This window comes from Pararge aegeria, chromosome 11 (genome assembly GCF_905163445.1).
Source record: "Pararge aegeria chromosome 11, ilParAegt1.1, whole genome shotgun sequence".
Lineage (NCBI taxonomy): Eukaryota > Metazoa > Arthropoda > Insecta > Lepidoptera > Nymphalidae > Pararge > Pararge aegeria.
Window position 1 is genome coordinate 18,304,740 of NC_053190.1, and position 22,068 is coordinate 18,326,807.

The 22,068-nt window shown below is 36.6% G+C and overlaps 1 protein-coding gene across 1 annotated transcript in view; it reads right to left on the bottom strand.

Moving 5' to 3' along the window:
- LOC120627652 (RNA polymerase II degradation factor 1-like) overlaps nt 1–21,357 on the bottom strand; it is a 64,558-nt gene extending 43,201 nt beyond the window's left edge. The window contains exon 1 of the mRNA XM_039895665.1: nt 21,284–21,357. Coding sequence (XP_039751599.1) covers nt 21,284–21,301 — 18 coding nt within the window. The 5' untranslated portion in view covers nt 21,302–21,357. The remainder of the gene's footprint in view (nt 1–21,283) is intronic.
- Between the last annotated feature and the right edge of the window lie 711 nt (nt 21,358–22,068).

Genomic DNA, 22,068 nt, shown 5'->3' on the forward strand with positions numbered 1-22,068 from the left:
AATAGTGTAACCTGTACGCAGGTTATGGTTTCGCGTAGCAATAAGATGGTTACGCAACCCAACAAGTTGTAAGTTATAACTTTGTAGTAACCGGTCCGAAGGGCAGAATGTAGAGCACATAACTTGCGCATATACACAGTACAGACAGTGTTCTTAATATTTTTATTGTATAATAAGTTAACACATTTCTGTTTTTTTTTATTAACTCGGTTATTGAACTTGTTTCTTTATGAAACACTTGGATAGTTACCCTTTTTATCGAAACTTATGTTAAGCTTAATACCGTTGTTTGAACCACATGTATTGATACTTTTAATCAAAAGGTCGCAATTAGTGTCAGTAGTGCGGTGACAGCCTTGTGGTTTACACTGCCTCCTTTCGAGGAGGCCGAGTTCGATGCCCGGCACGCCTCCCTAACTATTTGGAGATATGTGCGTTTTTAATTTTAATAATTATTTACAACTCTCATTATTATTTACTGTTATTTATGTATTTACGATATGTTAAAGTATTTATAAGTTTTTTTTTCAAGTATTTATCTTATCATGTATTATTTTATTTGTGTAATCTAGTTCAATTATTAGTATGTAGTTATTCGTACGTATTTTTTTAGTTATAACCTACACTCTGTTATCCCCAAGTTTTCTTTCCTAAAATTGCCTGGTAGAGATCGATACTAAGCGATAAGGCCGCGTTTTGTATTCAACTTATTTCCGTGTTTTTAATTATTCTTCTATTTTTTTAACTTGTAGTGTGCAAATCAAGAGGACAAATTAAATAAATAAATATAACCGGTGAAGGTAAATTTAATTTTCATCGTGAGGAAACCTAAATGCCTGAGCTTTCATCGTAATGTTCTCAAATGTGTGTGTCTAGCAATCCGTACTTGGACAGCGTTGTATAGACTATGGCCCATCTCTGTCTGAGAGACATCCTTACCCTGTAGTGGGCCGATAAAGCGTTGATAATAATGTTAATCAGCGGAAACATAGTCAAAATCAGCTAAAAATATAAAACACGCCTTTTAGTTATACCCGACATATAACCATATATTCCTTTGACCTTAATTGCACCCCTCATAAGAGGAGCGTGTGGTGCCGCTCTACTCTCGACATGTCAAAAAACCCAGTCTTTCAAAACTTAAATGATGTTTTTTTTATTAGTATAACACTTACAGGATAATATGAGTGCACTAACATCAAGTTAAATAATCTGTCTAGCACTTATGATATATATTTTATAAGCAATTATTCTTGTTCAATATAGTAAATAATAATAAAACTAATCATTCTTGGACGTCCGTATGTCTGACGTACCGGAATATTTTATTTTTATTATATAAAGTAATGCACTGTGCTGATTCCTAGTTAATATTAGCGTTCTAAGTACTGTCGTTTAATTATAATTTATCAAAAACTATTTTTTCTATATGCAAGAGTATTTGGAAAATCAAGATTCGCGCCTGCGCTATGCAAATTTCGTCTCATAAAATCGCGTGAGACATAAAGATATTAATTTTATTTGTTATTTCATTTTAAAATACTTGAGTTTCTGTTTTAGGATTTTTTTTTTTAATTTGAACAACCGCTATAAGGCGTTCACTTTTGGATTTTCCAAATTTATTGCAGTTACATTGAAATCATATAAAAATACTTTTTTTTTAAATAAAAAATTACGGATTCCAGTGTTACCAGCGTCTATAAACACAACACAACGACGGGCATGCAAGGAACACGTCCTACGAAATACCGCCCTATCCATCAACCTGAGACGTAGGTGTTAAGCCTCGTGTGCCCCTCATGACACCGGCATCCACGCCCTTCAACGGAACACAGCATTGCAACAATGCTGCTTAGCGGCAGAAAAAAGCACGGTAGTAGCACTTCCCCACTCTGGGGAAGTGCTACTACCGTGCTTGTTTCTGCGGAGCTAAGTCACAAAAAGTTCTACTACTACTACTAAATCAGGTGTACAAGCAATAAAAGAATAATTATTAATTTAGGTGAATTTAACACCCAATTACATTAATTATAAAAATAGTTGGTCATAACTATTAGACCATATAATATAATATATACCTAATTGGCGTTTAAATTTCTAATAGTGGTTAACACACATATTAAATAATCTATGCTATATCTATACGTGTAATACGATTAAGGTGGTTAGTTTGTTTGTATATTTGATGGCGTTTATCTTCGGAACTCCCAATCTGATTTTCAAAACCTATATTTGCGTCAGATAGCCAGGTTATTGAGTAAGGGTAAAAGCTATGTTAAAAATCCTTATACCATAAAGGAGCACGTAAGCGAAAGAATGCTTGGGTATGAACTTTATTGCTTTATTACCTGGCTAAGTTTGTTGTGGGCTCTTCTTAGACCAGGGCGCGTTTGGAACCCTCCTAGCTTTAGTTTTAAGTTACCGAATGCAGTTATCACCGTCACCTAACATTAGTGTTAACATGTTAAATGTATGATCGCTTAATAAATGCCTGTGATAAGGTCTACATAAATATTTTTTTTTTGAATTTGAATTTTGCTCTTACTAGGTTGCTTTTTAAATAGCTTTATGTGGCAATGGAAGATGGTGATAACAAATGGAACACCTGGCTGAGTTTTTTATGCCTTATGACGCCTTTATATTTAATTTTACGAATTTAGTTATCACCATGATCTTATGAAGCCATTACAGGTCCACTACACGATACGGGTCTCCTTTCAGAATGAGAAAGATTTAGGTCAGAGTCCACTGCTCTGGCCAAGTGCGTATTAGAAGACTTTACACGCCGCTGAGAACATAATGGAGAACTCTTAGGCATGCAGGTTACCTTAAAATATTTTCCTTCACCATTAAAGCATGTGATATCTAATTGCTTAAATAAAAACGCGCATAACACTGAAAAGTTACAGGTGCATACTGGGGTTTGGTTCCCTGATAGGGAAGCTAAAGTCGTACCCACTTTTTTTCTTCTTTTCACTGATTATTGAATTTGATTATTACTGAGATTATCACTGCTTCTTCCAACAATCATCTCAGTACCATGTAAAAAATGTAAAACTCAAAAGCATCTTTTACCTATTGAAATAAATAATGAAAATTGAAATTAATAATTATTTTAAAGCTGTACATAAGCTATACAGTGTACGAGAAATAGCTCTATCGCTTTTATACAGCTGTTTCAATACAGAAAGTTCGAACTTACATTTTTAACCACGACAATAGTTAAAACATAATATTTCATAACATTTACCTAATCAGTTCGTTATATCAAAGCAAAACACTGTACAAGTGAAAGCACTAGTTTTTTTGTCATTATTTGTAACAATTTTGAGTGCGAAATGAAAGTTTTAGGCGCTTTCTATTTATTATATTGTGTTTAGTGTGAACTTTTATACTACCTAATAGAATGAGAGATAATAGCGGTTTGGGAAATTTTCTCACACCGAACTAAGTATTTTAGGCCATATTCAAATTAGTTAAACAAATGTCGATGTGTCCATAAAAAACGTTTTTTTTTGAGCCATACTAACCGGGTACTCTTAGATCAAATCAATTTTGTTCAACGAATTGTACCTAAAAGAGTTATATCCTTTAACTTTAAAGAAAAATAAACAGAAAAATTTAAACAATTATTCATTGTGTAGTCAAAATCTCCTGATGCTCCGGTGTCGGAGCGAAACGTGCGTACAGAACATTGCTGAAGATCTGTTTGTGGAGTATAAATATCGAAGAAATTTTAAATTTTAGATTCTCCTGCATTTCTCGGAGTATAGAAAATTAAGGTTAATTTTCATAATGGGGCCTAATCGGTTTAAATATTATGGATATCATCATCGTCATCACATTTCGCATTACTGGCCCAGAAGGCACGATTCTCCTCTCAGAATGAGAAGGGTTTAGGCTGTATTCCACCACGCTGTCCAAAGAACTCTCATGCAGGGTTCCCCATGAGGAAGTTATATGTTACAGTAATATTATAAAGTGCGTAAATAACCAAACTTTTGGTAACTACAAATTCACATTTGCCAGATATTTTATTAAATTTATCAGGATTTTACAGATACCCTAATAAATATTGATTAGTTTATAGATAGTTTCAACAAACAATTTAAATTATATTTGATTAATAATCAATGTTCATGACATTGATTCGGTGGCTATTTTGATATAAATACGATGGCATTATAGATACACTTTAGTCCTACATGGACTCGAACGATGCAAAGATGCCTCCCGGTGTCTTAGTCGTTTATCATATAATTATTTGCTTAAAACGCACATAGCTCCGAAACGTAGAAATTCATGGTGAGGATAACGTTCTAACAAAAGGGAGGCTAAAGTCTTACCTACTTGACTATCACCGCTTCTTAGAGGAATATGATAACCATTTTTTTGTAGAAATAGTAAATAAATATGGAAATAGAGAAAAAGCTAGCGTTCCGTGTATGTATTGCATATTTGTTACACGTGTGCCTTTGCTTTACGTGCAAATAAAGGCACTCAATTCAAACACTTATGTCTTACTATCAAATCTGTGAAAAAGAAGAACTGGCAATAACATATTTATCTTTCAGTTACAAACTCAAATATAATATAAGTCGTCTGACTGTTCACTTATGGGCATGGTACCCAAAATACTGGCGCTATTGCCCCTTTGAATTGCTAGACTTAGCCGTTGGGCTAAGTAAGCGCCAGCTCTTTGGTCACGGACGTCAAGACCAATTTTTGGGACACGATGTTAATAAAAATGTTCGTGTCCAAAGACCATGGGCCCAGAGTCTCAAACGCAAGCGCCGCGAAAACGTAGTCCTTACAAATAACGGAGTAACGTATTTACCTTGAATAGCTATAAAACGGTTTTATAGCATCTACTATCAGTAGCGTGCACTTCATACTTTAACAAAAGCACTGCCTACCCTAAAACTTTTATATTACTCGTGTAGGAGGACAATTATTCCATTTTATGCCATCTTACTGCTTTATGCCTAAACTGGTCAAAAGCTCTGTGCACGCCACCGTATATTATATGTTTAAGTCCAGTTGAAACACTGAGGGCTTATTAATGTATGTGCGAAAATGTTCAGTAATTGATAGTCTCAAACAGAATTTATTATCCTTTTGAACCCATCTCGCTTACAATGAAGCCGCAAGGTTGCGAGATAAACTCAACAATACCGGCTGACAAGACCTTATCGTTCATTAGTATATGCTTTGTGTTCTCTAGGACATAACTCAAGTGCCGAGCACATGGAAACCGTTATGCATGGGTGCTTCGAACTTGTGTCACTTGTCGCTTATTACAGTCTTCGGGATGCCAATAATGCTGTCACTGATTTATCCTCCAGAGCTTGATGGCCTTGCAGAGATTAAGGCTGCCAGTCCACCGGGGCGGAGCGAGGCTGCCGAGCCGAGAAACGGAGAAATCTTAACCAATAGGATTGCCACAAAATTTCCGCTCCTCTTAAGTGGACAGGGACTTGCGAGCTAGTTTAAAAATTTGTATAAAACCGGTAAGCGGAGCGGGGAAACACGGCGGAGAATTACATGCGGGGAAGCGCAGCGAGTAAATCATCGCTTGCTGCCCAGCTCCGCATATTGAAAAACACAGCAACTCCGCTCCGTATTACTTTCTCACTTCGCTCCGGTGGTCAAACGCTGTACGCAACTCCTCTCCGCATTAGTCCATTTCTCAGCTCCGCTCCGGTGGACTGGCAGCCTAAATAAATAAATATACTGCTAAAATAAATACTAAATAAATATACTATTTGGTAACTGCTCTGCTCTTGTGTACAACCTAACCCTTAAGTCTGTGTTTTAATTTTCCCTTGCCTTTGTTGGGTTGCCTGGCAGAGATCGCTTTTTAGCGATAAGGCCGCCCATTGTACCTGTGTTTTAGTGTGTGGTTTTTGTTTATAATTTAATTTCTGTTAGGTGTACAATAAAGTGAATTTTCATTTCATTTTCATTTCATATGAAATATATATTACGGCAATACACACATCGCCATGTAGCCCCGAAGTAAGGGTAGCTTGAGTTATAGCTATAAAGATGACCGATGAATATTTTTAATGAATTATATACTTACATAAATACTTATAAAATGCAGATAAACACCCAGGCACTGAAAATAATTTAAGTTCATCACACAAACATTTTGTAGTGGGAATCGAACCCTCAGCCTTGGACTAAAGTGGTTATTGTTTTTGCGAGTCGGCTGAAGGGTCTCAAGCAATCGGGGAAAGTATCAGCACGGTGTTGCACAGTATTGATTTTTGTTAAACTAAGCAAAAGTTATATAAGTATATAGATACTTTTGCTTAGTTTATTATTAAAATATTAAAATGTGGTCAGTGGATGGCTACGTATTTCCGTGGTGTATGCACCCATTGGCGCATGCAGCACAATGCTGAGCTGGCACCTATTTTCTAGGTTGTGCCACACATAACATATGTGGTGTCGTGAATATTGTAATGTGTTGCGCAATGTAAAAAATAAATTTTTCTTTCTTCTTTCTTTCTTCTTCTTTCACGGTAAGCATGGGTAGAAGACTTTATCTTCTCCCATAGCTATATTGAGTCCAAGGCCGTGGGTTCGATTCCCACAACTGGACAATATTTGTGTGATGAACATTAATGTTTTTCAGTGGCTGTGTTTATCTATATGTAGGTATTTTTGTATAATAATCATAAAAATATTCAACAGTTATCTTAGTAGACTGGGTGTTTATCTATATATATATATATATAAGTATTTATGTATATTATTCATAAAAAATATTCATCAGTTATCTTAGTACCCATAACACAAGCTGCGCTTACTTTGGGACTAGATGGCGATGTGTGTATTGTCGTAGTATATTTATTTATTTATTATATCTGGACAATATTTGTGTGATTAACATGAATGTTTTTCAGTGTCTGGGTGTTTATCTATATATATATAAGTATTTATGTATATTATTCATTAAAAATATTCATCAGTTATCTTAGTACCCATAACACAAGCTGCGCTTACTTTGGGACTAGATGGCGATGTGTGTATTGTCGTAGTATATTTATTTATTTATTATATATGGACAATATTTGTGTGATTAACATGAATGTTTTTCAGTGACTGGGTGTTTATCTATATATAGGTATTTATGTATAATATTCATAAACATATTCAACAGTTATCTTAGTACCCATAACACAAGCTACGCTTATTTTGGGACTAGATGGCGATGTGTGAATTGTCGTAGTATATTTATTTATTTATTATATCTGGACAATATTTGTGTGATTAACATGAATGTTTTTCAGTGTCTGGGTGTTTATCTATATATATATAAGTATTTATGTATATTATTCATAAAAAATATTCATCAGTTATCTTAGTACCCATAACACAAGCTGCGCTTACTTTGGGACTAGATGGTGGTGTGTGGATTGCCGTAGTATATTTATTTATTTATTTAATTATTATATAAACTGTCATCAACATTGGCGCAATTAACTGTGTTATAATAAACGGGGGTAACGGGGGCTATTCCATGTTCCCGTGCTTTAGCAGGTGGACAGGGGATATAATCGGGGGATATAATTTTTGTCTCCTGCCTGTGCTAGCCCTGCTGGGAAAAAAAAATAAAATTTTCAAAAGTATAAAAAATTATTTATACGCTCTTATATAATTTTCAATTATATTTTATGTTATTTTCTGGACAAGTTATTCATGTTTTCATTTATTCACTTAGAACTAAGTCCAACACTTGCCATCCATCAAATGATTAAATATTTAGTCGACCAAAAGAATAAAAGGACAAATATGAAGACCTCGGTGGTAGGTACGTAATATCGTTTAGTGAAGTGGAAATCGCTTCAATGTCGACTTAGGGTATAGTCTTTTTTGCATCCTTTAAAACTTGACTCCTAATAATAATATTGTGTTCAGCACGTACATCGACTGACGATAATAACATCGTGTCAAGAAAAAGTATATAAAAAAATATAATTGAAACACCTTTTGTATAAAAGAACAAGAACTAAAATAAATATAAAACATCGCATGTAAATGTTTTTCGGTGTCTGGGTATTTATCTGTATATAATAAGTATTTATGTATGTTATTCATATTTGTCAGTCATCTTAATACCCATAACACAAGCCACGCTTACTTTGGGGCTAGATGGCGATGTGTGTATTGTCGTAGTATATTTACATTTATATTATTAATCTATTTTAAGTTTAAGGCGTAAATTTGTTATTTAAATATTGCCGAAAATAAAGTATGTAAAACTAAATAAAATCTAAAACGTCTTCGAAACCACCGCAGCGAGGCACAGTTCCTAAGATGTTGGCAGCATTGCCCCTTTGGATTACCAAACTAATTCTTTGGCCCGCTCTAGGATCACCGGTAGACTCGATAACCCTTTTTGATGATTCTTTAAAAAGAGCTCGTGCCTCCGGTCCCCACGGTCCCAAAGTCGCTACTCCAAAAGGCACAAAAATGAAACTGCTATCCAGGTTTTCATATTTACGTCCGTCTCGGCACTGGTAGCAGCCGCACCCACCATCCATTGACGAGGTGGCCTGGATGTGCGGTGCAGCTAGGGTATCGACACAAGTTGCATCCCACACAAGTGACCTGCCCAGCCTCCAAGGAATGAGCCTAATACCATCAGGTCTCTTGCCAACGCTCCGTGCCAAACCACTAGGTTCTAATACAGCTGATACGTGAGCGGTAGCAAGAGATCGTCTGATGATGTCGTTGATGGTGCTATGGCGAGAGAAGCGACCAGGGCTTCTTGAACAGGAGAGTCCATGGTTACCGTAGGTGTCAACTGTCAACGCCTCTCGCCCTCATAGACCCACCACACTGCTCCTCTTGGTTGGTGGGCAACAGATATAAACGATGTATTATGGATACAGTAATAAGGGATATATTTTACACTGATACTGGTAACATTTTCAAATCTGTGTGACGCGTAATTGAAATACAAAATTCCATTTTTTGTGGAAATAAACTTTCACCAAATGCCTTAACACCAACTTTTGTGGCACGACTCTGAAACGTTTGAATAAAAACCTTTTTTTCCGCACGTATGTAGTAGTGCTTTTTTAAAAGTTATAACGCAACAATCCAGAATTTCAAGTGTTCAGCCGTTTGTGCAGTAGGTTGTCGCAGACAACTTGTCCGTTAGTCAGGACAAAGCCTTATTTAGTTACAGATGATACAAGTATTATATATTAGTGTTGCCACTAGCTAATAGATTGATCTGATAACAGCGGCACTGGCGCGGTGTTCTCGTATTAATCACATTGTCGGTTGGGAAAGCGAGGCGTGTGCGGCCGGCGGGGTTTTGAAACGCTTTTATTGTTATTGTAGCCCCATGATCGATGAGGACCCATTACAAGAGCCGTGGACATAATTGTATCGGATTAATGGTCGCAGACCGCCATCGGCAACTTTCTGCTTAGTGAAATATAAATTTCATCGAATCAAATAATAAATAAATGTACAAGGTACTACGTACGATAAGCTACTACTAATTTATATATATATATTATTCATTAAACCTATATTATAAGCATATATATATATATATATGTATATATATATATATATACTTATAAAATAGGTACAGATAAACACCTAGATACCGAAAAACATTAATTTTATAGCTCGATTAGTTTATCGCACCATCGTCATTAACAGTTTTGGTTAACTAGCTGCGGAAGTTTTTTCCGTAACGCCGTAAATCCGGGGTGCAGAGGTCATGAATTCCTCGTGACTGAGCCGTGACTAGCGTTGCTCCTTTGTTACCACCTACCTACATGCCTAATTGTTTTCACGTACGCATACAATTAAAACATTACGTACTACATTGGCCTCTAAATAATTGCTGTTTCACAGTATAGATAACTTGTTTGCGTAGTCATTTCTCGGAAAATTGTTTTAACATCACGATTTTAGGGTACCGTTCCCAAAGGTTACCGACGTGACTCTATTAGCTTCCGTTGTCCGTCTTTGTAGCTAACCGTAATAAACAGAGAGTTCGACAGTATTTATTTTTCTATTTGACGCAGTGGGCAGCGACCCTGCATTCTGAGTCCATGGCCGTGGGTTCTATTCCCACAACTGGAAAATGTTTGTGTGATGAGCATAAGTGTTTTTCCGTGTCTGGGTGTTTATATGTATTTTCTAAGTATTTATGTATATATAATTCATAAAAATATTCATCTGTCATCTTAGTACCCATAACACAAGCTACGCTTACTTTGGGGCTAGGTGGCGATGTGTGTATTGTCGTAGTATATTTTGTTTATTCTATTTTTTTGTAGTAGTAGTCTCCTTTGATCGTGATTCCTTAAGTAGTTCCCGATCCCGACGCTTTAGTCCCAATCCTTAAGTGCACAGACGAAGTCGGGGGCAGAAGCTAGTTAAAAATAAATTTAAAAGTAAAGACGAATCTTCATATAAGATAAGTGATTTTCTTAGTTTTTTCTTGAGTGTAACAAAGTTAATACTATGTAGTGATTAATTTTGAGCCTTAGTACGGAACCTTGCGTGTGAAAGTCGAGCTCGCACTTAGCGGGTTTTTAAGTTTTTAATTCGTCGTTAGTTTTTTATCTGTTGTAAGAATCTATGCTATGTTGTTTAGTAACGTGTTGTAAACGATGTTCTTACATAAAACAACACATAAAAATAATATTCTTTGGAAGTTTAGGTATAGTACATAATATAAGGTAAGTAAGATTATAGCAATGGTAGCCCAGTGGGTGGGACTTCAACTTCACTTTCCGGGGGCCCAGTTCGAATCCCAGCACGCACCTCTAACTTTCTAAGTTATGTGCGTTTTATGCAATTAAAATATTAATAGCTTCAACGGTGAAGGAAAACATCGTGAGAAAACCTGCATAGCTGAGAGTTCTCTATAATGTTCTCAAAAGTGTGTGGAGTACACAAGTCCGCACTGGTCCAGCTTGGTGGATTACGGCCTTAACCCCTTCTCATTGTGGGAGGAGACCCGTGCCCAGCAGTGGGCCGGTAATGTGTTAATGTGATGATGCTGATGAAGCTTAAAGTTCAATAGATGTTTTGAAGACCTCTCTGGCGCAATAGTGGCTGGGTTTGATACCCGGTGGGGAAAATTTGAGCTCTGAAGGACATAACACATCACTTCTATTAAAGAAACTAAATATACCTAAAGTCCTATGCCTAACGGCTGGGCACTGGGGTCCTTATCTTTCATAAGGGAGAGTTATTATGACCGTTGACCCACCACGTTGCTCCAATGCGGATTAGCGGGCTGCGACATTGTTACCTTCATATAATTTTTAGAAGTTTCACTGGCTAGAAATCTAGATATAGATTGCCAACTTCGCCATAATAGGTATTCAGGTTACGGATTCCGTTTACAAAGCGAACGGAACAATAAAAACTATATTGTTTTCTATTACTTTTTGTAACTGGAATGTATAAGAATACGTTTTTTTTTTGTTCTGTTATGAAAAACTACAATTTCACCTACTTGTGTAATATCTAGGGCAACATTAAAAGTATAATAAGCTACCTGCAATAATACTGCATAATACACAATAAGTAGGTACGTCTTATAGGAAATTGTTGTAAACTACTTGAAAATATCAAGATTTAATGAACATTGTTACGAGGCGAAAATCAATTAAAAATGTTTTTTTTTAAATCAACCTTTAAAAATATCATTTGCTCTAAAGGTGAAAAATATATAATAAATAAATAAATAAGTGTACCACGACAAAACACACTTCGCCATTTAGCCCCAAAGTAAGCGTAGCTTGTTTTATGACTGTTGAATATTTTTATGAGTAATACACATAAATACTGATAAAATACAGATAAACACCCTGGCACTGAAAAACATTATAATAATAATAAAAATAATAATAATAAAAAGTTTTTATTTGCTTAAAAGTACAATGTGTTTTCTAATATTACCCTGGACCCCCAAACTAGGATATCCCGTGTCTTGGGGGTCAGTGTCTTCCCATATGTGCATCGAGATTAGAGACAAAACAAGAAGAAAAAAAAACAAAACAGAGAGAATTAATGTTCATCACACAAACATTTTACAGTTGTGGGCATCGAACCCACGGCCTTGGAGTCAGAAAGCAGGGTCGCTGCCCACTTCGCCAATCGGGCGTCAAAAGAAAATCGTCGGTGAAAGAAAACATTGCGAGGAAACCTGCAAGCCTAAGAGTTCCCCATAATGTTCTCAAAGACGTTGTTGAAATGTTCTCAAGAAAGTCTGGGGTCGAGTCAAATCTCATCTAATCTTACGTTGGAGAGAGGGGGGTCGGCAAATATCACGCAAAAAAATTATACTATAAGTAGTTAAGTATAATTATATTATAAGCTAATAAACTAAACTAAACTTTTAAATCAATTGGTCTTTTTACAATAACAATCCAACGCGCAACCCGAGTCAACATTGGGGACCCTAAAAGGGAGAACCTGAAGTCCTAACCACCAGGCTATCGCCGCTAGTCTAGTCCAATGAACTCAACAGTTAAGTATTTAAAAAAAACTCTGAAAGCTACCCATATGTTAATTACAAACAGTCGTAAAGTGCTAGACAATCGCGAGATAATTTTCTCAACGTCATCAGCACGTGAGAACCGAGTCACTTAAACCGCTTTCTGTGCGTATATTATGTGTAAGCTAATTATGTTTCTTTGACGCACTAGTGCGAGAAAAACGGAAACAATGCAACGACTTTTGCTTTCGATTAATGCCTTTTCACATAAAAAATCACCAATCCGCACTCGGCCAGCGTGGTGGACTACGGCGTTAACCCCTTGTCATTGTGGGAGAAGACCCGTGTGCTTTAGTGGGCCGGTAATGTGTCGATATGATGATGAAAAAAATTATATTTCTACGGCGCATATTGAATCCAATTTTTTTAAATATTGGAATAAGGATTGTAGGCAAAGCTAAATGTCCCGCAAGTAGGTACATAAGCAACTAAAAGTTTTCTTTCTTATAGGAAGTTTGTACAAACTCAAGGGAGCTTCTGGGAGTATGGGTTTAATATAACTGCCATACTTTCTAACAGGTTAGCCCGATGCCATCTTAGACTGCATCATACAACCAGGTGAGATTGCAGACAAGGGCTAACATGTAGTGGAATAAAAAGATTAATAATATACCATGGACCACGTAATATGGATTTCATTATTATAATAGTAATAGCCGACCCCAGCGCCATCTGTCGGGCTGATTTGTGAATCTAAACCATCCAGGGTGCCACCCAAACGCATACCAAAAAAATCATTCAACTAGTTCCAGCCGTTTAGGAGGAGTTCAGTGACATACACACGCACACAAGAAATATATATATAAAGATTAGTAGTATCTACTAAGGTACGAAGTACTATCATATCTACTATACTAACCTAATTACGTAGCTTTATGACAATATAGATGGAGATCTTTTGCGTTGCCAATTGAGTAATCGCTAAGTAACTTAGCAATGCTGTGCCAACTGCCCACGGGGCAAACTTTGACCTATGAAAGCATTTGTTACTTGCAAATACAACTGGTTGGACGATGTTATCTACCTTGACGAAATGCAGTGCAGCAAACTGCGGAAAAGTCGCCAATTATACTACCCTTAAAAAGCGAATATCATTTAAAGAGCTGCATAATATTTCACACCAACAGATACTCGATAAAACATTTAATATTTCACAGCACGACCAGACTTAGTACAAGTTTTGCATTCGTATGAACTACGAATACTAGAACAGCGAAGTAAAATGGATCTTAATTGCATTCGTTTAAGCTCGAATTGGCCAACAACAGTTTAGCTCGGGCTTTTGACAGAACGTTTGTAAAACAAAAATCAGAAGTACAGGATTTGCGTCTCTAAAACGAGAGATATTAAGTCCGTTTTATTTTGATGATACAGAGTTTAATACGCGAGAACGACTTCTCGATTACGAGCGAGAAATCTTGTACTAGGGCTACCGATTATGTTACCACCTTTTATGTTGAAAAGTTTGAGGCTGGGATTCGAACACGGCCCCCCAAAAGTGAAGTTCAAATGCACAAATAGTTAACAATTATGAAAATTAAGCTTAATTTGCTAATTTGAAAAGCCGGAGAATTTGTATGGTGTATTTTTATAATTTCTTCAATCTTTATACTTCACACCAAATAGAGATTCGGCAATGTAGGGAGTGATGGAGCATCCTCAGGAGATGTTGACTTTACAATGAATAATCATGATTATGATTTAAAACTTGTCCGAATGTCGTACGCAAGTCGTATGCAAGTCGTACGCAATATTGATGTGACGCATCCGATAAAGCCAAGACAAACAATACGATTACCATCGGCGCAATAATCTATTGTTCATTTCATAATTCGTGACCCAGTACAGCAGAGGCGATCTCGCGATAATATTCACTCCGTCAGATGCTCTTGTGATCGCAATCGCTGAAGTTCGCACTTGATTTGAATTGAGATTAATTTAGCATGATAAATAATAATTAAATTGTTATTTTTTGCACTTCTTCATTGTAATATTTACAAGGTTAGTCACCTTACTATGTGATCTTATGGAACTGTGGTAACTAAGAACTGTAACCTTGGAACAAGTGTCTTTACACTTATGTCTCCAATAATTAAGGTAGGTAACCATACTACCTCTTTGGACTTGCGTGAGCTTCTTCGACTGTAGTGCTTAAAGTGCATAACTTTCAGGAGGGTGAATCACCATCAATTTTAAAACTCAGGGTATAATATTGGGGTTTTCTATCAACAAAATCAGAAATTCTTAGTACCAGCCCGGAATTTGGGAATTGCCTCTCTTCTTTTTCTTTTTCGGGTGGACACTTGCCGATGACCACCTGAGGGGTTGCTACGGCGTCACCGGGGGAGGAAGGCAAGCGCGAGAGCTCGTAATAAGAAGAGTCCCAGGGCTCGACGACATCGCGGGGAAGGTGGGAGACGTCGACCTGAGGGTGTCCTACGACGACTCGGAACATTCATCCACATATTAGGCCTACTTGAAATAAATGAATTTTGAATTTGAAGACAAAGTACTGCACCGGTCATAGGTTGATCATAGTGACGATGATGATGATGATTAGAAGAAAGGTGTAACTGAACTTCTAAAGCTGATTGCTGGTTATTTTAAATAAATAGTTTTCTATGTCTCAATTATGTTCTAGTAAATTACGCCGACCTGGTTCTCAGGTTAGCGGAAGTGAATAACGCATCATACTCGTGACAGGCGAAAACCACGATTTTGACTGTTTTATACAACTACCTAGTTAGTGCATGTAGCGTTTAGCATGTTTGTCTACAGCTAACGTTGTGGGGTCGAAGCAAATTTTGTTTATAAGCAAATTCTCGGCTCCCAGACCCTGAAAACATTCATCATGAAAAATATTTAAAGTATAATATTTATTTATACTCTTCTGTATTTGCAGACCACTACAATTTAAAGAAATATACTTAATAGGAATAGGAAAAATGGCGGCCTTATCGCTTAGAAGCGATCTCTGATATAAGATATCCTGACTATCTTAGGATTAGGAAAACATGGAAAAAGCAGAATGATTGCTATGCATATATATGCAATCATTAAAAAAAAATTACATACGAATAAGTAAATATAATATTGGTCGCGAGTAACATATGAATGAGCACAGAAATCTCTAACGTAAAAGCCACAAAAAGATTGGCTGAAAACATATGACGAGTCATTGAAGGGAAAGTGAATTTCAAACGCTGTGATCTGAGGAGTCAGTGGAGTTCTAATTTCTCTCAGTGCTTGCTAAATGGTGGTAATGTCTGGCAATCTGAGGTAATGGTGAAATCAAAGTACTTTACTTAAATCTTTTCAAATGTTAATTGGAACGAAGTTTTCGAATTTGAACTATGGTGAGCAAAGTTGATTTTAAATGTGTATTGACGGCTTAACTCCCGTGAATATTATTGCTGTTGGAGATTGCCTGGATTGTATCGAACCAATACAACAAGCTCTGCATCATAACTTACCAGCAGGTGAGATCAAGGTGAGTCAAGGGCTAACGTGTAGTGGAATAAGAGTTTAAAAAAAATTGCTATTGTGGCCATGGTCTTCTATTCGCTGAAATTAAGATATGATATATCAATCTATAGCGGTTGATACTTTCCTAGCAAGTGATACTTTAAAACGCACGTAACTCCAAAAACGTACGTGCCGGGGATTGATCTCGGTTGGCTATGTTTTTGGTAATGATAGATAGTTAGATACTGGCCAAAGATTAATAGTCGAGTACTGGCTCGGAAATATTCTAAACTATCCCACGCCTACAGTGGTGTAGAAATATTGTATACGCCCAACGCGCCGCTCGTGATAGGCGATACCGATAAGTGAACTGAGAAGTTGTGACAATATAACTTAAGCAGGTTTAAAAATATTGAAATTGAAAATTCTAAATCGAACCTATAAACTTGACCAAGAAGCTTTATTGACGACCGTGACACAGCGGTGAGCGCTAGGGTTTTAAGTGGAAAGTCCATGGTTTGATCCCCTCCAGGGCTTAATCTGGGAATTGGTCTGGTCGCTTGTTGGGTGGCCACGGCTAAAGTCTCCCATCAGACCATACCACAGAAAATTCAGAAATTATAAATTCTAAATCGAACCCGGAATCTCCTACTTCGCAGAGGTCGTCGAAAATAAATAATAGCCTATGTTACTTTGTGATAGTTTAGCTTTCTTACAGCGAAGAAATGGTTTATATGGGTAAAGTAATTTCGGAGCCTATTGGGTACATAAAAACAAAAAATCTTTATAATATTACTATAGAAAGGCAGATACTGTTTTATTTTCTGGTGTTTCAATAACGGTGCATTAACAAACCGGTGTGATTGAAATAAATATTTCGCGCCGTTCACAAAGACCGCTATAACAGTGGGTATACTTAGTTAACTCGATTTGCATCGCGATACATTTGCCTTAGTACGAGGTTCCCTCGCAATCGAGAAGTAAAATGGATCTTATATACCTAATGAATTAAAGCTCAAATTTGCCTTAAACTCTCCAGCTCCAATTTATGTGACAGTTACAAAAGTTTTGTGTATCGCAGCTAATCAGTAATGCTCTTTTACTGGGTTCGTACCCAAAGGTTGCCAACGGACTTAAAAAAGAGACAACTGTCCGTCCATCCGTCTGTCTGCGGGCTGTATTTACCCTTGCAAGCAGAGAGATTTTAATGACTTTCTAAAAACTCTATCGAGGATGATCCGTGGCGCGAAGAAACGCGAGCAAACGCTCGTCTCGACACGGTAGCCCCGACTTAAATCCTGCGATAATAGCTTATGGCCTTATCGGTGCGCATATCTGTGTGCCGTTTTTAACGTTTGTTCTTAGTTTCCCTACTGCTTCAAAATATTTGACGGCCGATTGGCGCAGAGGGCAGTAATCCTACTTTCTGAGTCTTGGCCAAAGGTCCAAGGGATTCCTACAACTATAAAATGTTTGTGTGATGAACATAAATGGTATTTCATTGCCTGGGTGTTTATCTGTATTTTATAAGTATGTATGTTTATTATTCATGAAAATATTCATCTTAGTACCCATAACACTAGCTACGTTTACTTTGGGGCTAGATGGCGATGTCGTATTATATTTAATTTTTATTTACTGTGTCTAGGGCTTATAGCAGAACGTTTTTGAAATAAAAACCAGACGTACAGTATTTGCGACTCTAAAACTTGTGATATTATACCTATCTTACTTTGAGGGTATAGTTTGATATGCGAAAACGTCTGCTCGATTGCGAGCAAATTTTGTACTCAGGCTACACAGCTGATACATTTTGCTTAACACCGCGTTTCACTTTCGATATTCAACGAAAGTGAAAACACACTAACTCAGCGGCAGGAAGTGGCAGTTAGAGTCGAGTCAGTGTTGGAGTAAACCAAATATTATGACACAGACAATAATAGCAATCACCGAGCACTTCCTAACTGTGTTTTGAAAGATCATTGTAAAATTAATCAACGTTATTGCGGATACATAATATTTCTTCCGGTGTGAAGGTGTTTCTACCTATGTATTTTGTCTGGTAGGCTTTGGCATGGCTGGTTAACATCCCACCGACAAAGACTTGCTGCCAAGTACAACACACAGAGGTTTGTCTAATTAATTGAAGGGAAAACCAAAAATACTCTTTAAAATTCTCTAGTTCAACTTCAACTAGTTTCGCTGGCGGAAATGCGAAAAGACTGAAACATAACATTGCCATTTAACGCGGAACCCGACACACTTTTCCGGGACTTTCCTGAATTTTCGGCCATCTGCTAGCTAGCTCCAATAAATAAATTGTTATGTTTTAGGTTAGGCTTACAGCGTTTTAAGACAAGAGATCTAGTTAGTACTAGAATTTTCGAAACTTTTTTACAGCGTATTGAATCCACAAAGGATTAGATTGTTGCTCCTACCATACACGGACAAACTTGTTAATTATTATTTTGTAACTAAACACGTAAGTAACTACCTACTGTTGAGCAATATTCTAATTAAAATTGTTTGGCAAGTAGCAACCCAAAAAATATTTTAAACATTTTCAAAGTAGAAAATGTGTAACATTGTTAGTAGAAATGACTCAGAGGTCGAGGTCATTTTAAATTAAATGGTTCAAACTTCCTAAATTCTAATAACGACTACTTAGGCATTAAGTAGCACAGCATTCGCGTAAATAACGTTTACCAGTTTTAGACATAATCGCTACTAATATTATAAATGTGAATGTAAGTTTGTTTGTTACGCTTCCACGCGAAAACTACTGAACCGATCTTCATGAAACTTTTTATACATATTCTTGGAGGTATCAGAAATAACATAGTATACTTTTTTGTGAAAAAAAAATTACATAAGATAAAAAAAAATGTTTGTCAAAAAAACTAAAAATCTCATATAAGACTATAGGGGTAGACTATGTAGCAGTACGCTGCTTTCCAAAATTACGCGGGCAAAGCCGCAGGGCACATCTAGTATTAAATAAAAATAAAAAATATAACGTAAAATAGGTAGAGTAAAAATGTGTCATAAAAAATTACGCAATGAATACATATTGAACTTTCAGATTTTTTTTAACTTAGCCTCTTGGTTCTCGAATCCTTGTAAAGTCTAGGCTTTACTACTTTAATTAACGAAAAGTCTATAACAGTCAGTAACTGCTGGATTTAAACCAACGGGTTCGTGATGGTAGTAAATGGTAACTATACTACAACTATACTTTGCAATACTAAAAAATATCCTCTTAATCTGCTTAAGTATCATAACTATATTAACGTATTTTTTAATTTTTTTTTTAATTATTTGTCCTAAATCAATTGTTTTTTTTTAATTTATAACTTTTTTTTTGTTCTACTACAAAAGTTTACCCATTTCTGAAATCGTATTTGGTGATTCAGACTAAGTTGATAGCAGGCTAACCTAGGAATTAACCACTCTCGAGTGCTAATAAAACCATTCAACAGAAGGACCGCGTCATAGGCATTAGCACTCAACAGAAAAAACCTATGCATCCTAGTGCGAGCGCTAACGGGGCACTGTGGGCTTAACAGGCACATGTTCAACACAGAATCGAAGAACACAGATCTATGTTGACTCTGTAAAGAGGCGGAGACGCCGCTGCACTTAATCTGTTCCTGCCCCGCGATGATGCATAAACGCAGAACTATTTTGGGGAAGTATAAAATACAACCAGAGGATGCTAAACTTCTTCCAGCAAGGAAAGTGCTGCTATTCCTGGCGGCGACCAATCCTTGCTGGGAGATCTAGACAGCGGCGTCACTATAGATCGTAGCACCAGGGACCAGGCGAACCTGAGCCGCAAGCAGAAGAAGAAGAAGGCTAACCTATTAGGGGTATGGCATGTATATATTAAACCCATTCCCCCTAATCAGTTCTGTATGCCCACTTTCTTGCAACTTTTTGACGATTTATTATATAAATAAGTTGTTTGTTAAAGTGGAGTAGGTTCCCACCATTTTAATATCACAAACAGGCTTCACTTGACCCCGGGATCACATTCAAAGGTCTAAGGCAAGATGCCGCACGCACGCCGCCGTTATCATTTCACTCAATACGTTAGTATTGGAAAAAAGCACTTTGCGGATTTCCATGATTTCATGACGATATCATGGAATTCCGCGAAATGCTTAAACACTAAACTTTAATTGATATACTCAGCGAAAAGTTGGACGTTGCAGTTTATAATTTCTTCATTCTTTAAACTCCATACGAATACGACCTTCAGAAATGTCTCTCTATGCACGTTTCGCTCCGACACCGGAGCATCCTCAGGAGATGATGACTTTACAACGAACAATCGCTTAGTCAGAATTAACAGATTCCCCTGTTTTTCGCGGAGTATAACCAAATAAAGCTTTCAATGCGTTAATAGCTAGGTACCTGAGATCTTAGACTGGTTCTATGATAAGTGTGACGAAAAAAATATTATTTTTAGTACTTATTTGTTCATTTCAAGCGTGTGAAAACAAATCACCAACAGCACGGACTAACAAAAGTAACCACATCATCATTGAGTTATGAAAAAAAATCCGACCGACTTCTATAATACACTATGTCCTGTAGATAGTTCTAGAAAAAGTTTGAATGTTACATACTGTTTACCTCAGTGAATTGTAATTCCACGGATTGCATGTGGTATACTTTAATTGATTTAAGTTAATCTTTCTCTAGTTATCTTCTTAAGCTCTTATTCTAATTAATGACACCATTTCTTAAATTGAGCACTTTCTAAAAATTTTAAGTTGCATATATCAGTCGAATCGTATTTTTTTAAACTTAAAAGAACCAGTCATAATTTTTTAATGAATTTAATTGTAGGAAAATCTATAAATCACCATACCTATACTATTAGAATAAAGTTAAGAATGTAAATATTTATCGCTATTCGATAAAAGATCACAGACTGTAGTTACAACTCTAAGCATAGGTCAAAGCGTGGCCAAAGGTCAGAACATAAAAAAATACATAAACCGTCGAAGAAAAACATCCGTTCATAATCTTTAAATGGCAATTAACGCTAATTAGAGATTATAAAATATTAAAAGCTTGAGAATATTTACAAGGCCCAAGTACTAAAACGACAATAGCCATAGAAATGTGGTCCAGAACCACCTCGGAATTGCCAAACAGTTGACACTTTGAAACACCATTTATTAAAAAAAAAAACACTGAAAAAATCCACGGTGCGTTCAAAAACCACAATCCTATACGCGTAATTTTGACACTTACGTAAATTTTGGCGGACATTTTGTAGGTCACTTGTCAACTGTCACTTGTCACTCGCGAGTGGACGCATGCGCGGAAAGACGCGCGGCGAATGGCGCCGGCCGCTAGCTCCGCGTTATATACCCGCCCCCCCAAACCTTTATTATATTAATTACGATTGAATTTTCACTACAGGCTTGATCGATCTGGATTAAACGCTTCCTAGTTCGATAATCCCGAAACGAGAATAAATTTGAATAGAGAAAGTGTAAAAAGTTCCGAGACTTAGTTGGTGCGTAGGCGCAGGAGAGATAACACCCTGACGGTGAAGCATCATCGGTACGCTGTGTAGAACGGAAGCCAAATGTAACCTAATTTTTTTTTAGGGTTCTATACCTACCTACATGGTTACTCCACCGCATATGGTTAGAACAGCTTTGTTTCAGTAACTTCTTAACTACTAATGCAGACTCTCAACAATTATGGCTTGATTCTCAACAGTTTTTCATCTTCATCTGTATAAGCCATCCAGCTCAATATACAACAAGCACTTTCGCATAATCCAACCATCTCCTCTTTGATCGTTTTTGTTCATTATCATTTTGCCCTTCCGCATTCATAATAATAATGAGAAATAGTTTCAAATGTCTTGTTGAATAGAGATTATTTAAAGATATTTCGGAAGTGTTTCAGGAACATTGAAAATTTTCTGTAATAAAGCTTTCTTTTTAAATTTACTTCTATAGCGAGAGGTCATTAGAGCAAACGCCCACTAAGCTGGTCCCATGCAGTTTAGTAGGTTTTATTGA